Raw genomic sequence first — 19,801 nt, forward strand, 5'->3', positions numbered from 1 at the left:
ATTATGGTTCTTAGAGTAAGTACATGAGAGTTAGGGTCGAGATTGTTTTTGAAAAACATCTGAAACAAGACTTTATATCATCATCTGACTCACATTCAATCATGATGTATTGCTTGAGAGGTTATTCAAGCACAATATTGACCCTAACTCTCATGTACTTCAACTATTGTCCTCGTGGTATTTAACCATTCTACCTATGTGACTCCCCATCCAAATCACCTAAGCTTATAAGCTAATTTCTTGTAATTCTTTTGTAACACTTTCATCATAGTGGATTGGAGGGCTGATCTTTCCCCAGATTATGTCATATTGGACCGAATTGGGTCAACAATCTTGGTGTGTTTGTTCCTTTCTTTCATTGCTTATCTTTATTGCTTTGATTATGCTTTTGGTGTCGCTCTGCACTTAGATCTAGGTCTGTTTTTGTTGTTGTTGCATAGAGACACTTTATTCATTGATTACCACTTCCTTTGCTCCACACATCTTTGTTATTCATTGGTGTGATTTTGTACCGAATTCACAACATTGGATATGTATAATTAGTATTGTAGTTAGTCGGATATATTTATGTATTAATCCCACATTATAAACAAATAAGTGATGTTTATCTAATAATGTGTTTGATTCACGAAACAATTAACTAAGAACACTATTATATCTACAAGCAAAGGTTCTTTATTTTTGGTTACTCTATTTTTATTTTTTTTTGTTACTCTACAAGCACAGTTAGAGCCAAACAATTTTGTTAAAAATGAGAACTCAAATGATTCAAGAAAACTTTGATAATTATCTCTAATTAGCTAGCTGTCGTGGGCCCCACACTAAACTAGCCAGGTCAACTAATATGATCCCTTTTCTTCTCTTCCACTTTACACGCTTGCAAAAAAAAATGCCAACCACACGTACACATTTAAATCCAATCATTTTACACTCACAACAATAATAAATTTAGTTGAATTAGGTCTCAAAAGCTCCAAGTCAGAACAAGTTCTAAGGTTCTGAAAGTGCGAAGAAAATTACTTACACATTATCCATAAACAAAATTCAAACGACGACAACGGAAGATAAAAATATAACCAAACTCCTTTGACCTTTGTAAGGTATGAGCCAAATCCTTACGATAAGACCAATTTTATTTGTCACATTCATAATAATTATCAATCTTGACACACTACACTTTATATAAATACCTCCAAAACTTTGGATGCATTCATCAAATATTTCACTTGGCATGTGTCCTCTAAATTTCTCTCTCTATATATATAACATTGGTTGCAATAGTATTCCAATCAACCAACCCTAACTCATTGCTTGGAAAATTTGTTATGAAATGAAATTTAAGGGTGATATTGGTTTATTCCTCCTTCTTGTTGCCACTTTTTTGGTGTATGCATCGGCTGGTAATTTTATGAAAGATTTTGAAATAACATGGGGTGAGAGTCGTGCCAAAGTCCTTGAAAATGGGCAGAGTCTCAGCCTGACCTTAGATAAATCTTCTGGCTCTGGCTTTCGTTCCAAATATGAGTACTTGTTTGGGAAAATTGACATGCAACTCAAACTTGTAGCTGGTAACTCTGCTGGCATTGTCACAGCCTATTATGTAAGCAAAATAGAATTTCATTTTAATGAAATATTGTTTTTAATCTCATGAGATGTATAGAGCCCTATTGTAAAAGTTTGAGTTTATATGATCTAAAACGACAAAAGTTTAAAGGCTTTCTCGATCAAGAGCAATATCGTAAAATGGTCATTAATGTCACTTCAATAATAATTTTTCCCTTTGCCAATACTTTTTTTAAAGTATTGAAATGAACATGCATGTTTTTTTTTTTTTTTTTTAATACTTAATGGTTTCATGATTAATATTTTTTGACAATATGCATTATTGACTTGATATACTTTGATCATACTTTTCTACTAATTCACAAAGATGAATAATATTATGTAAGATGTTGTTGGATTCGTCTCGATGAGTATTTTTAAAATATTAAATTTTTATAATTTTTTTTAGTAGAGAATTGAATATATCAAAGATAAAACATATGCATTGGTATGTGTGTCAGAGTCAACTAGATCATTTATTTAGCGACGGAGGAAGTACTAAATATGCATGTTTACTTGTGATTGATGCAGCTATCTTCTCTAGGGTCTACTCATGATGAAATAGACTTTGAATTTCTTGGTAACTTGAGTGGTGATCCTTATATTCTTCATACAAACGTATTCACACAAGGGAAAGGGAATAGAGAGCAACAATTCTATTTGTGGTTTGACCCTACCAAGGACTTCCACACATATTCCCTTCGTTGGAATCCTAAAAGCATCATGTAATATTACATACTCATATTCCTATTCATTTTTCAAGAATAATTATTACGGTCTTGCTAACGTGTGTTCTAATGACACTCTTTAACGATTTTTAATTAAGAAAATGTTTATTGCAAAAACCAAATAATTCAATTTCTGATATATTCAATTCATCAATTTTTATAAAAACTTGCTATTTAAGGTTGTTAAAGAGTGCCCTTAGGGCACTCGTTAGCTTTCCCGATTATAATTATGATGTTAATTTATTTATTCTTATAATAATTTTTTAATTAATATTTTACTTTCATATAGATTCTCTGTGGATGGAAGACCAATAAGGGAGTTCAAGAATTTAGAATCAAAAGGGGTTCCTTTTCCAAAGAACCAAGCCATGAGGATATATTCAAGTCTTTGGAATGCAGATAATTGGGCCACTAGAGGTGGGATTGTGAAAACAGATTGGACCAATGCTCCATTCATTGCCTCATATAGAAACTTCAATGCAAAAGCTTGTATTTGGACTTCTTCAGGTTCTTCTTGTTCTTCCAACAAATCTCCATTATCATCATCCACATCCCAATCATGGTTAAGAGAATCACTTGACTCAAAAGGGATACGTAAAATTCGTTGGGTGCAAAAGAATTACATGATATATAATTACTGCACTGATTATAAACGGTTCCCACAAGGCTTCCCAGCTGAATGTATTACCAGTAAACCACACAAATTGTAATATAAAAGTGTAAAAGCTCGGATTTATATCCTCTATGGCGGTTGCACAATGCAATGGCCTTTAGAATCGTTAGATCTCGAGAGTGAAACTTTTTCTCATTAGATTTAATGGTTTTAGAGGCCGCATCATGCAGTGGCCATAGAGGACTCCTACACAAAAAAGCCCTATATTGGACGCGTGAAATATAAGTGATTTTTTTCTTTAGTAAATTTATATTGAAACTATAGGATTGATCGTTTATGTCTTGTGCATTATTACATTGTAGGTGTATAAGAAGGAAAAAAACAAGGCATGTATGATAATGATAGCAATAAGTGGTGAAATTGTATATTATTTCGTTCCTATATAAATTTGTTTGAGATTAAAATGCTTTTGTACGCATTTGACTTCTTTGTTCTGCTCTTCGCTTAATTCATGGACTGTAGTTATTCATGGGATGGTTGCTCTTTTGGTCTGCCTTGATAGCGTAATCGAGAAAGCTTGCATATCAAGCAATCAGATTTTAAGAGAGAATTGAGAGAGAAAAAAGAGAGTCCACTGTGATTGTAACTTGTTATTCTCGTTAATTAGCAATGAAAATGTGAGGTTACATGGTTTTTATATATGCAACATATGGGAGTTACTTGTTATACAAGTAATCAACGAAAACTAGCTAACTTCGACTAAAATAGCTAACAAACTTAACAACCAGTCTTAACTAAGTTATCATATCAACTAACTTGAATTAAAACTAACATCTTCCCTTAATTTAAGTTATCAAACTTCACCATTTTAATCATACTTCTCAACTTGACAAATCTGTCAACTTTCACAACTTTTGTTAAAAAATCAGCTGGTTGTTCTTCTTTTGGACAATGGATAACCTTCAGCACATCCTTGTTCACCTGCTCTCTGATAAAGTGAAACCTTGTCTCTATGTGTTTGCTTCTACCATGCAACACTAGATTCTTAGCCAAGTCAATAACTGATTTGTTGTCAATGAACAATGGTCAACTAGCTCCTCATCTTTATTATACAAAAATTTCAGATTTACTTTAGCCGGAGTAGAAGCAGGAATGCAGCTCACCATATTGAATCTCTCGATAATATATTTTGCATTTCTTCTGGTGCATCACTAATCCCTTTGAGGTTTCAGTGAATTCTATTCCAAGGAAGTATGGTAACTTTCCCAAATAAGTCATGTCCAATTCTTTCATCATTTGTCTTTTGAATTCTTGTATATCTAAGCTAAATTGCTTCTAGTTACCACTAAATTATCAACATATAGATAGATAAGCACAAGATTATAACCTTTGTTATTTTTCAAATACAGACCATATTCAACTTTGCATTCAACAAATTCTTGTTCAATTAATTGGAAAGTTGACAATCTTTTGTTCTAGGCTCTTGGAGCTTGCTTTGATCCATACAAAGCTTTGTGCAGTCAAAGTTGGTGACCTAGGGTTCAAAACTGGAATGAAGCACAAAACAAAACATAACAAAGCCCACACTACCTTGATTATGCGAGGAATGCCACTATTTTGTAAGAGCAACTTCGGCCAAGAGTCCTTCTAGGAGGTCTTTCCTTATCCACGAAGGACCTCCCACAATTCTCCAAGAGTCCAAGGACTTCACTCCGTCGATGAATTTGTAGAATCACATTGTCCACTAATTTTGGTAGAAGTTACAATTCAGAATTTCATCTTAATCAATGTGCACCTAATATTGACTTAGAAACATGCGTTTTGTTAAGGAGTGTTCGCAGAACACTCCTTAAACATTCTAAATTACGGAGTTATTCTTTAAAAAAAGTCAATCATTTCAATTTTCAATGTATTGAATACACAAATTTTTATAAAAACTTACCATTTAACGTCTTTAAAAAGTGTCCCGGAGCACTCTTTAACATTTCTCTATTTTTATTGATCATGCATCTTACAGTTTATAATAAGATTCAATTTATTTTTTGAAAAATAAATTTTCCAATTCACAATTTGAATCTTAGATTCAATAACCTTAATTGAAAGAATTTACTTACAAAATGCAAAATATTACATTGTTTTCATAGTTTCTTCTGCAAAACTTTAAATAAAGAAACAAAACAACTACAAAATGACATTCTTGTAATCAAAACATAAAAGGTATGATGAAAAAAAAGGCCCTTTTTTGACCAAAGGGCCGAATGATATTCCTGAAGCAATAAAGAACAGCGTTGCAAAGTTCAACTCCATTTTACATGGAACATCAACTAAAATGTTGTCATGCCTCCCAAAGTCCCTTCAACAAAGCTGAATATTAATGTTTACGTTTCTTCTTTTTGAAGGATGCAATTATCTCCGCAATGACATGGTTTCAACTCATGCAAGATGTTCATCAAGCACGATTTGATCCAGCATCTGAAACTTGAAAAGAATTTGATCATGCAGATGTATGTGCTTCAAAAGATGAAGAATTTGAGGTTTGTTGAACTGATTCTCAGGCACTATTCTCTTTCCTTCTGGTATATTCATAAAGTTAAATAGATATTGTTAGTCTTTACAGAATACATACTTAGAGACACTAGTTCTATAAGATATAAGCCCCTCTCTGGATATACATCTTAATTAAAGACTTATAGCATAAGTGCTTATGGATAAGGTATTTTGTAACAAAATATAAAATAAATTCAATTTTTCATACCTCTTTTTTCTTTGTCTTGTAAAGAGAACAAGTAATCCAAACCCTATAACGATTGCAACTTTTATAACCTGAAAGGTGAAGGTGTGAGAAATGTTATACAAGTATTCTTCTACAATAGCTGATGCTGATAGTAGGATGTTACTATCTATTTAGCACCAAAACTTTATATTGAAGATGTGTGTGAGTGTCCGACTTGTGTCCATGGCAGTGCTTCATAGGTTAATACAGTAAAGCCTGAACGATAAACCGGGTACTTAAATGCAACATTGTTTAAATAAAATCATTGATCAAATTTGCACCAGTGTTACAATATGAAAACAGTGATTGTTTTTCCAAAATTATCACTACCATTATCCAACCTTACATTATAAAGTTAAACAAGTAAATAAAATCTAATTAAAAGTTGATGAAAACCTGATCAAACGGTCCTCCAGAATTTTCATCTCCCTTATCATCAGTAGAAGTATTGGTTTTTGATTCTTCAATGTCCTGTAACTTTTCATACTTGCTCACCTCGGTTCCGGTTTCAGTATATGGTACATTCTGTAACACAAAAAATACACAGTTTGATTCTATTAATCAACATTAAGATAATGCCAAAAAGAAATCTGGTTTGGTTTGTTGACAAAAAAAATAACGCTGTCTTAAGTGCTCCACCATATACAAGATATAATTATACCTTATCTACATTTTCTATTTTCGTGAAATCCAAACTTCTTTCATGGCTTAGGCACTTTGCATCCTGACTTAGGTTGTTAGGAGTATTTCTCTCAGAGAGCTTCAAAGGCACCTTTCCTGAAACGTTAATTGTTTCACATGTAGATGTTCTTGTCAAAATTCTATTATTTCTCTCTTTCTCTTGATCTCTACTATTTCGTACTTTGCTATTGGACTCATCGTCTTGATCTTCATTTCTTGCATTTGAATCTGTTTGTTTGTTCGGGATATTTTTGGTGCTCAACTCCAATTGCATGGTGTCCTTAATTTTCTCTTTACTTTCTCCAATTTGTACTGGAACCTGTTGCAAGTTTCTTACCAAGGTAGCACTTTTCAACCTTTCTTGTAAGAAGGCTCTTGGCTCTGTGTTCAGTGACTTATCTTGTTCCAAATGCTGAGTCTCCGAAGAATCTTTCTTTTCAATTGGACTCGCTTGATATTTTGTTGGAGGCGGTTTAATAGGAGACCTAATATCCTGTTTAAGAATTCACGTGTTGAATAACTTGCAATAATTTATTGATCATTTTCTCAGCAATGTTTGGATATACAACTTAACTGAACGCTTATAACATAAGCTATCATCATATAAATTCTTATGTATAAGCTATTTGTGTAAGAAAAGATTAAATAAAGTCAAATTATTTTCACATAAGCTAGCAACTCTGGAGAGCTCATAGAAATAAGTTGAAAATAATTTATGAACATGTCATAAGTTGTTCCATAAGCTGTTCCAAACAGCCTCACTAGTGCTTATGTCATTAGATAAACTAAAATGAGACAATCTAAACAGGCTTAACTATACCTTAGGTGGAACACTTTCAAAAGCACTTATCATTTTCCTAACATTGCTAGGAGTTCTCCTTGGTGGAGCCTTCTTCTCAGAATATTGAAGACTATCATCTTCTAGATTATTTTGTGTCGGACTATTTGTCAGAACATTAATTTTTTCCGAGCTTAAAGATTTCACCATTTCTACTGTACCAGTAACTCTCTGAGGTTGTTTCACAAATGTTGACTCACTGGCTGGCTTTTTATCGATACGCTGTAATTGAATGATATTAACTGCTTGTAACACAGGTTTTGTTGATGAGGTCTCTCTATATTGATCTGCAATGTTCTAAAACATGTAAAATGACCATTAAACAAACAATAGTACATTTTCCAATGTCTTCTTGTTGGGATGAAAAGAGACCTATGAAGCACAAGCACGGACACCGGACACAACACTAACATGTAGGCATCAGTGATAATTTAAGAAAACGAGTGATTGATGTCCGTGTCGTGTCGGACACTGACAGGTGTTTGCAACCAGACACGTGCCTTTAATCCGAAGTGTTGGTGCTACATAGAAAGTGACTTCTGGAAGTTAGTTAATTCTTAACTGAGTTTAGCTGTTTCTGTTCAAGCTGAGCCTCAACAACATTTGTCGTGGAACTTTCTTTGTCATCGGAGAAACCAACAGGACTTTGTAATTGGGAAACTGCTTCATGTTGAAGATGTTGCTTTTGTGATGATTCTTGAGAAGATGGAGCACTTAAAACATCAGGAGAAAGCCTTTGAGGAAATGTATGTGGGACCAAATTCATAACTATTAAACATTTATACATTCATTATTTATTTTTGATTCAAGTGTTTATTTTGTTTCTATAATCAGCTAAGTAAGATCAAACCTGAGACCTCATCACTAGTGCTTAAGGGTAATGTTGCGTTGCTGATAATCATACGTCTGTCACTTTCTGCACCTCTTTGGCTGTTAAGAAGCTCATCTTGTTTTTTCTTTAATGCAGATTGTCTCTGCGAAATAAAAAATTACTTTTAATGCTCTCTCCATAAGTTAATTACTGTTAGAACAGAAAGCCGGTTCAAAAGTAACATAAATACGAAAGAACTGCAAATAGAGAACAGACAATATTTGTTCACGGAGTTCGGCCAATTCTGCCTATCTCTCCGACTGTAGAGCAGTTTTAGTACCTTTCTATTGATCAAGCTTAGGGTTATATGTTATAATTGTGTTTAATACAGTCCATTTTACAAGATTACTTCTAAATCATTATGCAGGGACCTTGCCCCCCCACCACAGTCACAGTCCCGCTCGAGCAAGCCGCCCACATATCGGTAATCTATGAACCAAACCCAACAATTACATCTGTTTGTATTAACTTATGGTTCTTCTAGTTGTATACATTTTAATCATCTACTATTAGATAGTTGTTGATGATTTCGTATTTGCACTAAAAGGAAAGGAAAGCCTAAGCCATACACGAGAGTTGACAAGCCTTTTAGCCCCTCATTTTTCAATGGGGCTCACATAAAACTTAGCCAACAATACCTCAGAAAAGCGGTGCAACGTACTTGAGATTGGAACTTGTTCATTCTTCCTACTTATTATCCTATAGAGCTAACCAATAATAGTTTGGTAATCCTATACAAGATATCCTATAATCTTCAAATTATCTATCAATGGATCAGTATAATACAAACTTACCAAGGCCTTTAGTTTGCATTGTTTAAGCAAATTGATATTTCAGAAGCATATATAAATGCATTACAGCATTTTGTATAAAGAAAAGAAATGAGTACCATCATACGAATTCTGTCACGCTCTTCATCGCTAAGTATGACTTGCAGCTTCAAATGCAACTGTCCTTCCCCAAGTGGAAACATATCTTCCCAAACACCTTTCTGTAATATCAACCTTAAATGTACTCCTGCCAGTTATTTACTGCATCATGTTAGACACATTTAATCTTTGATCAACTTCGAAAAGTTAATTAAACCGGTTTATCAAATAGGGTGTTATCAAAGCTAACCTGCATGCGATATTTCATTCCCTTCAGAATCCTGAATTTTAAAAATCAAATCGTCACGAAGGCTAGTTATGGGGCTGAAACAGGACAACAAACAGATTACAACATATAATTTGGTATGATTTATCTGGCACCGACACTTCTGATAGAAGACATGTCTTACATCTATCTGATGTTAACCCATTTGTTATATTTAATAACTACAATTTTCTTAACTTGTTACCAATATTTACGTGTCAGTGTCAGGTCTAGTGTCAATGCTACATAAGTTATAGACTTACAAGGAAAAGTTTCCTTTATCATTGATTTCATACTCCATTTTCCCCATGGAAGCTGCATTCATTTACCACAATGTTACAATAGCCACTTAAAAAGTTGACAATAGGTAGAATAAGGAAAAATTTGAAAGCAAGAACAATAGCATACCCCTTATGGATGTTGATGAAGAAAATGGAAGATCCATGAATTCCAGCACTATAATAAAAATCAATATAGAGAAGTCAAAAAGAAAATCAACATGTGGTTAAGATGCTTGAATTGTATATGCTAAATAAAATTTAGTACCTGAAACCATGATTGTTCCTGGCATTGCAGGGTGCAAAATTCAATAAAGATTGAAACTTAATTTGGTCAAACAAGAGAGGGAGTAACTAAGAATTTACTATATATATATATGCATATATTAAACTTTCTAGCATAGAATATTTTTTACACTTTTTATTTAAGTGGTGGAAAAATGGAAATTTTGGATGGGATAGGGAAGAATGGATATGGTTAGAATCCAATGAAACCAGCTATTGTGTGGTCCTTCTAACTAGCAAAACATTTATTAGCCATTGGAAAATTCTCCATTTGTCTCATTTGTAAAATTTAATTAATGAATTGTCATATAGCATATAACTAGATGTGAGTATGTGATTGGTGGTGGTAAATTGCTGAAGTACAACTACTACAATTATTGCTGAAACGCTTAAATATCTCACAAAGTTGCATTTTTTCCGTGGCAAACACCACTAAAACTCACACATAAATTGCGAGGATCCAGGTTGGAATCTAAGTGAAGATGTCCAACTTAACAATAGAGTTAGGCCTTAACGACTCAAAAAAGTGCATACCTATTAAACTCTTATTATTATTATTATTATTATTATTAGTTGAATTAATCTTTTAATTTTCTTTAATTTTAATATTAAAATCTACCTCCACAAATTATAAACCTATAGTTACTTCTCTCAAGTTCCTATCACAGCGACGTACCATTGAAGCCAGCTCCACAATGTTTTCATGAGTCTTTTTGTCTATTCATAAAAAAAGGTGAATAGACTATTTAGATTTAAATCTAGTGTAATAGCATAGCTCCTGAAGTTTCGGTGAGAAACTCAAATATTTTAGCTCTTGAATCTAACTTCTAACTACCTTACTGCAACATGGTAGATGTTTAATTAACATGTTGAGCTTTGAAATAAAGGAGTGAAATATTTTAGGAGGCTATTTTTTTGATAAAGAAGTCTGCAAGCTGAGAATTTGAGCTTGTAAGGAGCAATTAGAAAATTCCTTGTTGCATCTTTTCTCAAACAAAATGAGAGTTTATTATTTCCAAGTTTTTGTTTTTTTGAATCGGCAAAATTTTATTGAACCGAAAACTCATGCAAGACGCAAAGAGTCGGTATAAACAACAATACAAGGATGCCGCCTATAGGCGTAACAACCAACCTCCAACACCAATCCGGCAAGGACACCAAAAAACCAAACTACAAAACAAACATGGCGTAAGCTAGTAGAAAAAGTAACCATTGAAGCTCACAAATGGCAATGTCATCAAAATGTTTTGATGAATGCTTTACTAAAGGATGAAGCCTTCTCCTCAACGGTGGTTAAGCATTTCTTCAGCCTCTTTGCAATTCTTCCCCTATGGTGGTTTTGGCTCTATGGCTTTGTTGATGATAGCTTTTGTTAAGTGGTTAAGCATGCATGCTTTGTGGTTTCTTCTTAATGGTTAAGCATTCCGATTTCTTCCTCTCGTTATATTTTCTTTCATTTTTTATGTACTTTTGTATTGGCCGTCCTAAGTTGGAAGTGTTGTACACATTCCATTTTGTAGGAGACTATTAAAGATATAGCTGACTAGTAATTACGAGTGTTAGTTAATTAGTGGATGTCTATAATTACATTTTGACGTACTTTTTTAAGCTCATTTGGGTTGGTCTAGTGGTATTGACTTGTGACTTTTTTAACCTCATCGAGGTCTCAGGTTCGATTCTCTTCAATGCTAATTTAGATGGGCTAATTTAACTTCTTAAAAAAAAAAAAAAATATTTCATAGTTTTTAGTCTACTTTTCCATGGATGCCATGTTTTACAACATTTGCCATTTAAAATGTATTGGTAAATAGTTAATTTATTTACCCATCTTTTTTTCTCCTTTTAGCAATTGGTAATTAGTTTGCTAGCATATATAAAAGATGGATATACTAACTTTAAAAAAAAGTGTGGACCTCTAAAAAAGGTACCATTAATTTTTAATATTTCTTATCATATTTTTAAATATTATATTTCTTCCCATGTTTTTAAAATATTATAAAATTTACTATTTCATTCAAAATGTTAAATGCCCATCTTTAAACTTTTTGAGAGATCATTATTATTTATTAGATAATCTCCTCATTTAAATACAATATTTTATAATTGTATATATATACCATCTTCATTGAAACCTCTGTCAAGTTTTGTAACATACATTGGATGAAATAGCCAATAGGTAACATTTTTTTTAACATGAAATTTTATTTAACAGCCAGATCTCTACACAAGACAAAAAAAAAAGACAGGTGATTTAGAGAATACAAACTATAGACGTCGTATATAGGCAGAACATCCAAAAATAAACATCATAAAAGACACTCCTACACACAACACCTAGTCATTGCCTACCTTCAACACCCATGACGACAACACCCACAAAATAAACATCACCACTTAAAACAGACGCCTTCACGAAAACAAACTACTGCAAAAAAGATATTCATCACCACTCATCGTCACTACTCACCCCCAAAGAACACCCCTCTAAATGAAACTCCCAGTCCTCAACACCAAAGTTGATCCACATCCGAAAAGCTCCTATCCGAAAGATCGTTTAGCTTCCACCACCTCTCAACCTCCGATCCACCGAAAGAACACCAAAAAATGTCCAAAACCAAACTTGAGCCAAAGAACTGGCTCCCGATCTCGAATCAAAAAAGATCGGCTTAGCAGTCTTTAGGAACAATTCAGAAGGGAACCCCTAACCCCGGTCCACTAGAGAAACACGATATCAAACCCAACAAGATTGCAACTACACACAAACTCTCGATCTCGAAGTAAAAGTAACCAGTCCATCGAAAACCAGCACACAATATGTAAGACAAATGACATGATATGCAGTGGAGAAAACAACAAACAAATCAAAAAGGAAAAGGCACAGTTACACGACACGCACCCTCAACACACCTTAACAACCCAAAAATGCAAATAAGAGCTAGTGACGACGAAAATGAACCGAATAACAGAGGCAACCTTCAAAAGAAGTCACCCACAACAAACACAAAAAAAGTAAAGTTCAATGTTGTTAAACAATATAGCTCTTCTTTTGTCCCAACATCAAAATAGATATTAGAATATTGAGAAACAATTTTTTAAAGATTGAAGTGGTTATAATTGCACCAATCCAAAAAAATATAATCCAGAACAGCCAATAGAAGGCTTAATTATACTTTTGGTCCTACCATTTTGACCAACTCACGAAAATTGTCTTATCTTTTTTAAATCGAACAAAATCGTCCTTAAACTATATGTTTTTTTTGCGGTTTTAGTCATATCTCCCTATTTCCAACTCTAGAAACGCACAGAAATGACAGTTTTAGTCCAACTACCTATGCTCAACCATGAAATAAACAAAAAATAAAACATTTGGGGTACAAGTAATCTACTTTATTCAGCACACTAACCTAATTTCCGAGACATGTTACATATCTGAAACATGTCTTAGAAATTAGGGTTTTTCTTGGTGTGCTGAACAAAGTAGATTCCTTATACCCACATGATTTATTCCTTGTTTATTTCATGGTTGAGCATAGTTGGTTGGACTAAAACTGTCATTTCTGTGCGTTTTTGGAGTTGGAAATAGGGAGATAGGACTAAAACTGCAAAAAACATATACTTTAGGGACATTTTTGTTCGATTTAAAAGAGGTAGGACCAATTTCATGAGTTGGTCAAAATGCAAGGACCAAAAGTGTAATTAAGCACCAATATAATAACCAACCATGCATCTATATGTAATAAGGACACAAAATTATATTACTGAGAAAGTTTACTTTTACATAATAAAACCCCTTGTAATAATTTTATTGAATGTCTATTCTAGGATTGTACGATCATATATGAACAAGATAGACTCACGTTTTGTGTTTTGTCTACATGCTCAAATCCAACAAAATTAATAAAACCACACATGTACCCATCTAATACATTATTGTCACTATTATCAATTTTCCCTAACGAACTTTATTTTAAGTACCCTCTCTCCCCAAACATTGATCTCATACAAATTATGTTTTAACAAAACAAAGTCTTCTAATATAAACTTAATCATCTCAAAAATCTTAGCATTCATCAGAAGAACATCCATTAAGTAAGCCAGAAGATAAAGCCATGAGTAGAATAGCAGCCTCCTTCACATCTTGAGGGAAAACTTGATGGGAAGCCAAGTTGTTGCTCCAACTTGTTATCAAATCTTCAAAATTATTACACTTGTTTTCACTTTTACCCTTCCTTTTCAATAGTTGTGCACATTGATCAGTTTTTGACCTTTTCCTTTTGATTTGCAACTTCTTTCCCTTCACATATGGTTTCTCTGCCACCACAAGAGTCTCACCATTTGCAGCTGCTGCAAGGGCGCGTCTCGCTTTTCTTTGTCGAATCCCACAGGCATTGCAAAGTGACTGTTACAAAAACATATTTGTATTGTTAATGCGAAGTTATATCGAGGATGAGTTCCTAAGCCATAAAAGAGCTTAATCATGAACAAATCTTATACAAGCAAGGTTTATCTAATCTATATATCGATGTCGCGATATAAGAAGTTTCCTATATCAGTAGTATTTGATGTAATTATTTGCAACATAATGGAATTTCGACCATAATTAAAAACCTTTGTTTGCAATCTTTAAATTGCTTCAAATTACATTGATATGCTTAATTATTTGTTATTGTTGTTAATATATTTAAAATAGTCACGAGATCAACATATGAAAAACTAAAGCCTCTATTATTGTTCTGAAACAATGGTAGACCTCATAGACTGACATCTAATATACAACATGTTTCATTTGAATTGTTATCTGATATAACACTATAAAATTTTCTCAATAGTAATAAAAAAAAAAAATTTGGATTAATTTGTTACACCAAATTAATTAACCTCAAATTCCATCTTTAAAACATTTCTCTAAAATGTTCATATTAGAAGCACAATGTAACAAGTCAATTATTTATCATGAAAAAATATAAGAATCCGTGAGCAATATGTACCTTGGGACCAGTTGGTCCACTTCTCCAGAGAGGGGTCTTAGTTGTGTGGCAATCAGTACAAACCCTAACAGTGCTGTTGTTTGAAAAATTGTTGTTGCTACTATCCTCAGTTCCTACTAGATTTGGTGATAATTGCTTGATTTGTTTCTCAAATTCTTGCTCAGAAGCCCTTTGATCTTCCATCATCCTCTTAATCATTCTCTTCTTTGATGGCATCCACTTCATTGAAATTCTCCCCTCATCCCTAAAATTTTCATTATCTTCTTCTTTCTTCCAATCTTTTGCATCCTTTTCCACTTCTTGATGATCCCATGATTCACTAGAAGGTACAAAATTCTTAACCTAAAAGGATGACAATCACATGCTTGATCAGTTTTTTTTTTTAAACAGATAATAAATTTCTACATAATAAAACAATAAGCTTTTTTTTTTACAGCAAAAAATAATGAAATAAGCTTATGCATGATCAAATTGATTAAAGCAAAGATATATATAAAAATTTAAAGGGTTGCTACTAATTTTGATACTATATAATATAATATGTATATATGTTACCTCTACACCATCACTTAGTATGTGGTTTGATTCCCAAGAATAAGAATTTGTTTGATCTTGATTTTGGTTGAAGAGTATAGAATATGATAGAGAAGAAGATGAAGAAGTTGCTTGCTGATTAGTAGTGAAGAGATGGTGATTGTGATCTTCATTATTTAGATCAAAAAAAGGCATGGGAGGAGAAGATGCAGAATAACGATAAGTTGGTATCATGGATATATTGCACATAAATCGAGAGAGAAGAAAAAAAGAGACAAAGGTGTGACTGTAGACTGTAGACTGTGGAAGGATTCAGTTTATAGCTGCAAACTGCTTACTTTTTTCCTAGCAAAAAATAAACAAAAAAATAATATTAAAGATACACGAACATCTACTTTTTCACATCCATCCGACATTTAGTTAATCACGTTTGAAAATAAGATCATTCAATTGAGTATATACTTAATTCGATTCAATGTCAAAATTGTGATTATTTCATATGTATAAGTACATTTTTTAATTGATAAAACTAAGGTTAGAAGAAGATTTTTGGTGAGGAAAGGAGAATCATACGGCAAAAAGATTAGAAAGAAACAGGGAAAACAACAATAAAATTTTAAATGAATGTTTGCTTATGCGAGGGTAAATATTGTAGTTTTTTGGAATTCGAATTTTTTTTTTAAAAATTATCATTGAAGAGATTAGTAGGTTTAGTCACAATCATATCGCCCTTTAAAATGTTTCCCTCTTAAAAATGAAAATCGTTCAAGAATTACACTCATAAATATGATAACTATGACAAAAGAAAGAGAGAAGAAAAAAATAACTTGGTAACTCAAGTCGAAGGGAGGAGAGAAGAAAAAGATTGATAACTCAAAATCTTTTTCGTTGTACCAACACACTAGGCGTGAGCCTTCTATTTATAGAGATTTCACAATTGTCGTTGAGAAACTTGGCGAACAAGCATGACCAGAATCAGGTTAAGTAAGCAAAACGGTTCAAAGAAACTTGAGGAGCAAGCAAGACGCAAACAAATAAGACCGGAAGGAATCAGAAAATTAGCGGAAGCTATTGTAGCAGATAAACTCACAAAAAAAGTGTGCATTAAGAAAATCATTTTCAGATAATTTTCAAATTAATTAATTTAACATTTTAGGGTGTTAAACAATATATATCATTTAGCTTAAGACCAAATCCATCCGAATGGCGGAAGCGCCACATGTGATATATATTTTTTTGTGAGTGCTTATTCAGTTCAAAAAAGGGAGTACCCCAAGGGCACACTCTTGGAGGTCACATAACATTAGTTCTTATTCCAAAGACTTATGTATAGTCTTTCAACTAATTTTCAAATTATTTTGTCAAAAAGAAAAAAAAACTAATTTCCAAATTATGTTCCAACAAATATTGATTTTAAATAAATAATTTGATAAATTTATTTTGAGATAAAATGAATTGAAGGTAAAATAATTTATATTTAAATACATTTATATAAAACTGGATTAAAATAAATTTTAGGTTTAAAATCATTTACAGAGGCAAAAGTTTCAAGTGAAAATTTATTTTGAAGGAAAATTTTATTTTTTTCGATTATATCTAAACTTTTTTTTAGAGGTCGATAAACATTTAAAATTAAATATACATCTGTACAAAAAAATATTACATCATAAAAAAATGGAACCAAACTTGTAGGTGGTCAACAACATCATAAACAAATGATAGATTAATATGATCCATTTTAATAACATCGTGTTACTATTATTTGACTGCCATTTTCTCATCTTTTCGTCGTTCTGTTAAACTATCATCGATCAAAAAATAGACCATATTAATCTATCATTTATAGATGAATTAAGTATAACTTGACTGCCATTTTTTTTGTTTAACTTATATCAAATCGTGTTACTATATATTCAACTATTGTAAAGACGAAAAAAATCATGAACTTTTGTTTTTGAGAATCGACGTCGATTGCCTCTATAAGTTTAAACATTTGGTGGTCCACCGTAAAATTTACAAAAAATATAAAATACTGATTTTAAAGGAAAAAAGAGAGATTACAGCCTAACAACACATATAAGACATCCACGTGATTTCCTTTGAGACACCTAAAGAAGACAAATAAACAGGACAAAATGATTCAGGAGAGTGTGGAATGCTACTACTCAGGCCCCATACGTATGACAAAAATTACCCTATTTGTAGAGATACATATTTACCACACTGACAGCACCGCACTTCAATTTGCATATATATATCAACTTGTAAATTCTAACCCTAGTTTTGTAAGAAGAAAAAAATCCTTGCTAATTGAAACTAGAAACGGTGGACGGGATGGAATTATATTATGGCCACATATGACAAGGATAATGTAGTCAGACATCTCAAACCAATAATTTGGTCACAAGAACACTCCTTTCATCTTGTGGGACTGGATCATATTCATTTCTGCCGTACGAGTGTGTATACAGAGAGTGTATGTTTGATATCACAATGAGTGTTAAAATTATAGTGAACAAACTTGATTTCGACTAACTAATTTATTTAATACCAAACGTACACACTTAGAAAAATAAACCTATATGCCAGATGTTTGAGTACTTTTGTTGGATTATAAACTTGATTGATATTGAACTAATCAAGGGTTAGACCCAATTAGTAAATAGGTAGTTAGTCCAAAAGAAAGTTTTAGAAAAGTGTAAGTAAGTAGTTTAAAAACATAGTATAAATATTAGTAGTTGAGAGAAGAGTGTAGAAATCTCTCCTAAATGTGTAGAAGCCTCTCTTAATTTATGCATAACTCTTGCTTGGAACATATAAACAAGGGAGAATTAATCATTTGTAAATCAAGTAAAGTAAAAGGGTAAGTAAGCCATCAAGTAAAGCATTATCTCATCCTCAATTCCTCTCGAAAGATCACCAAAACCTTTCCAACACTTTTATCCATTTGATCAGGGACGGATCTGGACATAAAATATTAGTGACATTAATTTTTTTTATCAAATAATTAAATAACACTAGATTTAATAAGTTATCTTTAAAAAAAAAAAAAAAAAATGTTTCTCTCTCTAGGCTTTTTTCTCTGACCTCTCTCTAAACCCAAACACATCTTCTCCCTAGATCCAATTTTTCTGCCGCGATGTAGCATAGAGAGGGCGGTGTGTCGAGTGTTTCGCTCTTCACATCACCATTGTTACCTCCTCCCTCCGGGATGGTGTCTTATCTTTCTCGTCGTCCTCTGTTATCGGAGTTCAGCATCTGTTTTCTGCGGTTCTCTTTGCTCCGCTCTCGTCGCCTCTCGTCGGACAGCTCCATTGTTGTTGTTTAGGTGGCCAGCGGTCCTCTTTGCTCTGATCTCGTCGCCTCTTGTCGGATACCCCCACCGTTGCTGTTTGGGTGGCTGTTTTCGAGTTTGGGTGTCCCTTTCTGCTATGTTTAGTGGGTCCGTCCGTTGTCGGGTGCTCGCCGGAGTTTTGGGTTGGTTTTTTTGGTTCGCGCCACCGCTGTTTTGGTGACCGAACTCTTTCTTTTTGTTTTTATTTTTGGTACTGTTCTTCCTTTTACGGCGGTTGTGGCATGGGTGCTTGTACCTCGCCGGAGGTGGGTTGGGTTTGGTGTTGTTTGTGTTGTGTTGTTCGTGTGTTGTTGTGTTGTTCGTGTTGGGTTTGTGTTGTTCTTGTTTTTTTCCTTCTTTTTTTGTTTTTTTTTATTTTGTTTTTAATAAATTGGTTGTTTGTGTGTCTCGTAAAACTTGGAGACAATATTGTTATTGTTCCTTAAAAATTTACGTTTCATCTGCATGATCTTGAGTCGCCAGATGTTGCTCGAAAAGGTTTGATGCATAGACACTCTGTGTTGGCGGTAGTAGTCATTCATGTACCTTCATAATTTTTTTGGTTCTTTTTGGGTCGTGTTGGTGGGATCTTGTTGCATTTTGGCTTGGTTGTTGTTTACTTGGGCGTCGGACGCCTTTTCCTTGTCATCAGCGGATGCCTGTTTTGATCTGGGTAGGTTTCTGCTTCAGACCGGCGTCGATGCCCGTGTTTTGTTGTTGATTTCATCTTCCTCTTGATCCGGTGCTTGTGTTGATGTCTGTTTCTTAGTGAGGTAGTTTGAGGGTGTAGTCTTTGTCTCTATCACTGGATTGTGGGTATATCCACCGTAGTTGTTTCTTCAAAATGCTATGGGGATGTTGTTGCTTTCCTTGAAGACTATCTTGTGCTTGATGATATGTGGTGTTGCAGTGGTGGGGGGTGGTGATGTGCAGTGGTGAGGTAGTGGTCCTGGTGGTGTTTTAGTTGTGGTGGTAGTTTCAATGGCGATGCATAGTGGTGGTGGTGGTGGTGGGGATTCAGAAAAAGGAGTGGTTAGGGATGCTTAGGTTAGGAGGTGGGTGCTTTGTGGGGATTTGTTGTGGGTGATTCCTTTTGGAGGCCGCCTCTGTTATTCGGGTCCATATTCCTTGTCGCTACCTCT

At 33.5% G+C, this 19,801-nt stretch overlaps 3 protein-coding genes across 7 annotated transcripts; 1 reads left to right on the plus strand and 2 right to left on the minus strand.

Annotated features, from left to right (window-relative positions):
- Positions 1-989: 989 nt before the first annotated feature.
- On the plus strand, positions 990-3,372 carry LOC11446611 (probable xyloglucan endotransglucosylase/hydrolase protein 23). Its single transcript, XM_003595097.3, has 3 exons — positions 990-1,600; positions 2,134-2,327; positions 2,620-3,372. Exons 1-3 carry the CDS (start codon positions 1,331-1,333, stop codon positions 3,038-3,040), a joined length of 885 nt encoding a protein of 294 aa, XP_003595145.1. The 5' UTR covers positions 990-1,330; the 3' UTR covers positions 3,041-3,372.
- A 1,663-nt stretch (positions 3,373-5,035) lies between these two features.
- LOC25486416 (probable replication factor C subunit 1) lies at positions 5,036-10,033 on the minus strand. Of its 5 annotated transcripts, none has more exons than XM_024776018.2 (12): positions 9,787-10,033; positions 9,649-9,696; positions 9,504-9,555; positions 9,226-9,299; positions 8,996-9,123; positions 8,086-8,209; positions 7,798-8,003; positions 7,218-7,532; positions 6,378-6,890; positions 6,113-6,241; positions 5,699-5,766; positions 5,036-5,516 (listed from the first exon to the last, which is right to left on the minus strand). In XM_024776018.2, the coding sequence occupies exons 1-12, from the start codon at positions 9,809-9,811 to the stop codon at positions 5,495-5,497; spliced, it is 1,704 nt and encodes a 567-aa protein (XP_024631786.1). In that variant the 5' UTR covers positions 9,812-10,033; the 3' UTR covers positions 5,036-5,494. The 5 variants fall into 5 exon arrangements, with proteins under 5 accessions (XP_024631786.1, XP_024631789.1, XP_024631787.1 ...); XM_024776021.2 differs by having other exon boundaries at positions 9,226-9,256; positions 9,787-10,032; XM_024776019.2 differs by having other exon boundaries at positions 7,798-7,931; positions 9,787-10,032.
- Positions 10,034-13,518: 3,485 nt separating this feature from the next.
- LOC11439186 (putative GATA transcription factor 22) lies at positions 13,519-16,196 on the minus strand. The gene is made up of 3 exons (XM_003595087.3): positions 15,347-16,196; positions 14,792-15,133; positions 13,519-14,202 (listed from the first exon to the last, which is right to left on the minus strand). Exons 1-3 carry the CDS (start codon positions 15,572-15,574, stop codon positions 13,864-13,866), a joined length of 909 nt encoding a protein of 302 aa, XP_003595135.2. The 5' UTR covers positions 15,575-16,196; the 3' UTR covers positions 13,519-13,863.
- Positions 16,197-19,801: the final 3,605 nt, after the last annotated feature.

Source organism: Medicago truncatula, chromosome 2 (assembly GCF_003473485.1).
Source record: "Medicago truncatula cultivar Jemalong A17 chromosome 2, MtrunA17r5.0-ANR, whole genome shotgun sequence".
NCBI classification, from domain to species: Eukaryota; Viridiplantae; Streptophyta; class Magnoliopsida; order Fabales; family Fabaceae; genus Medicago; species Medicago truncatula.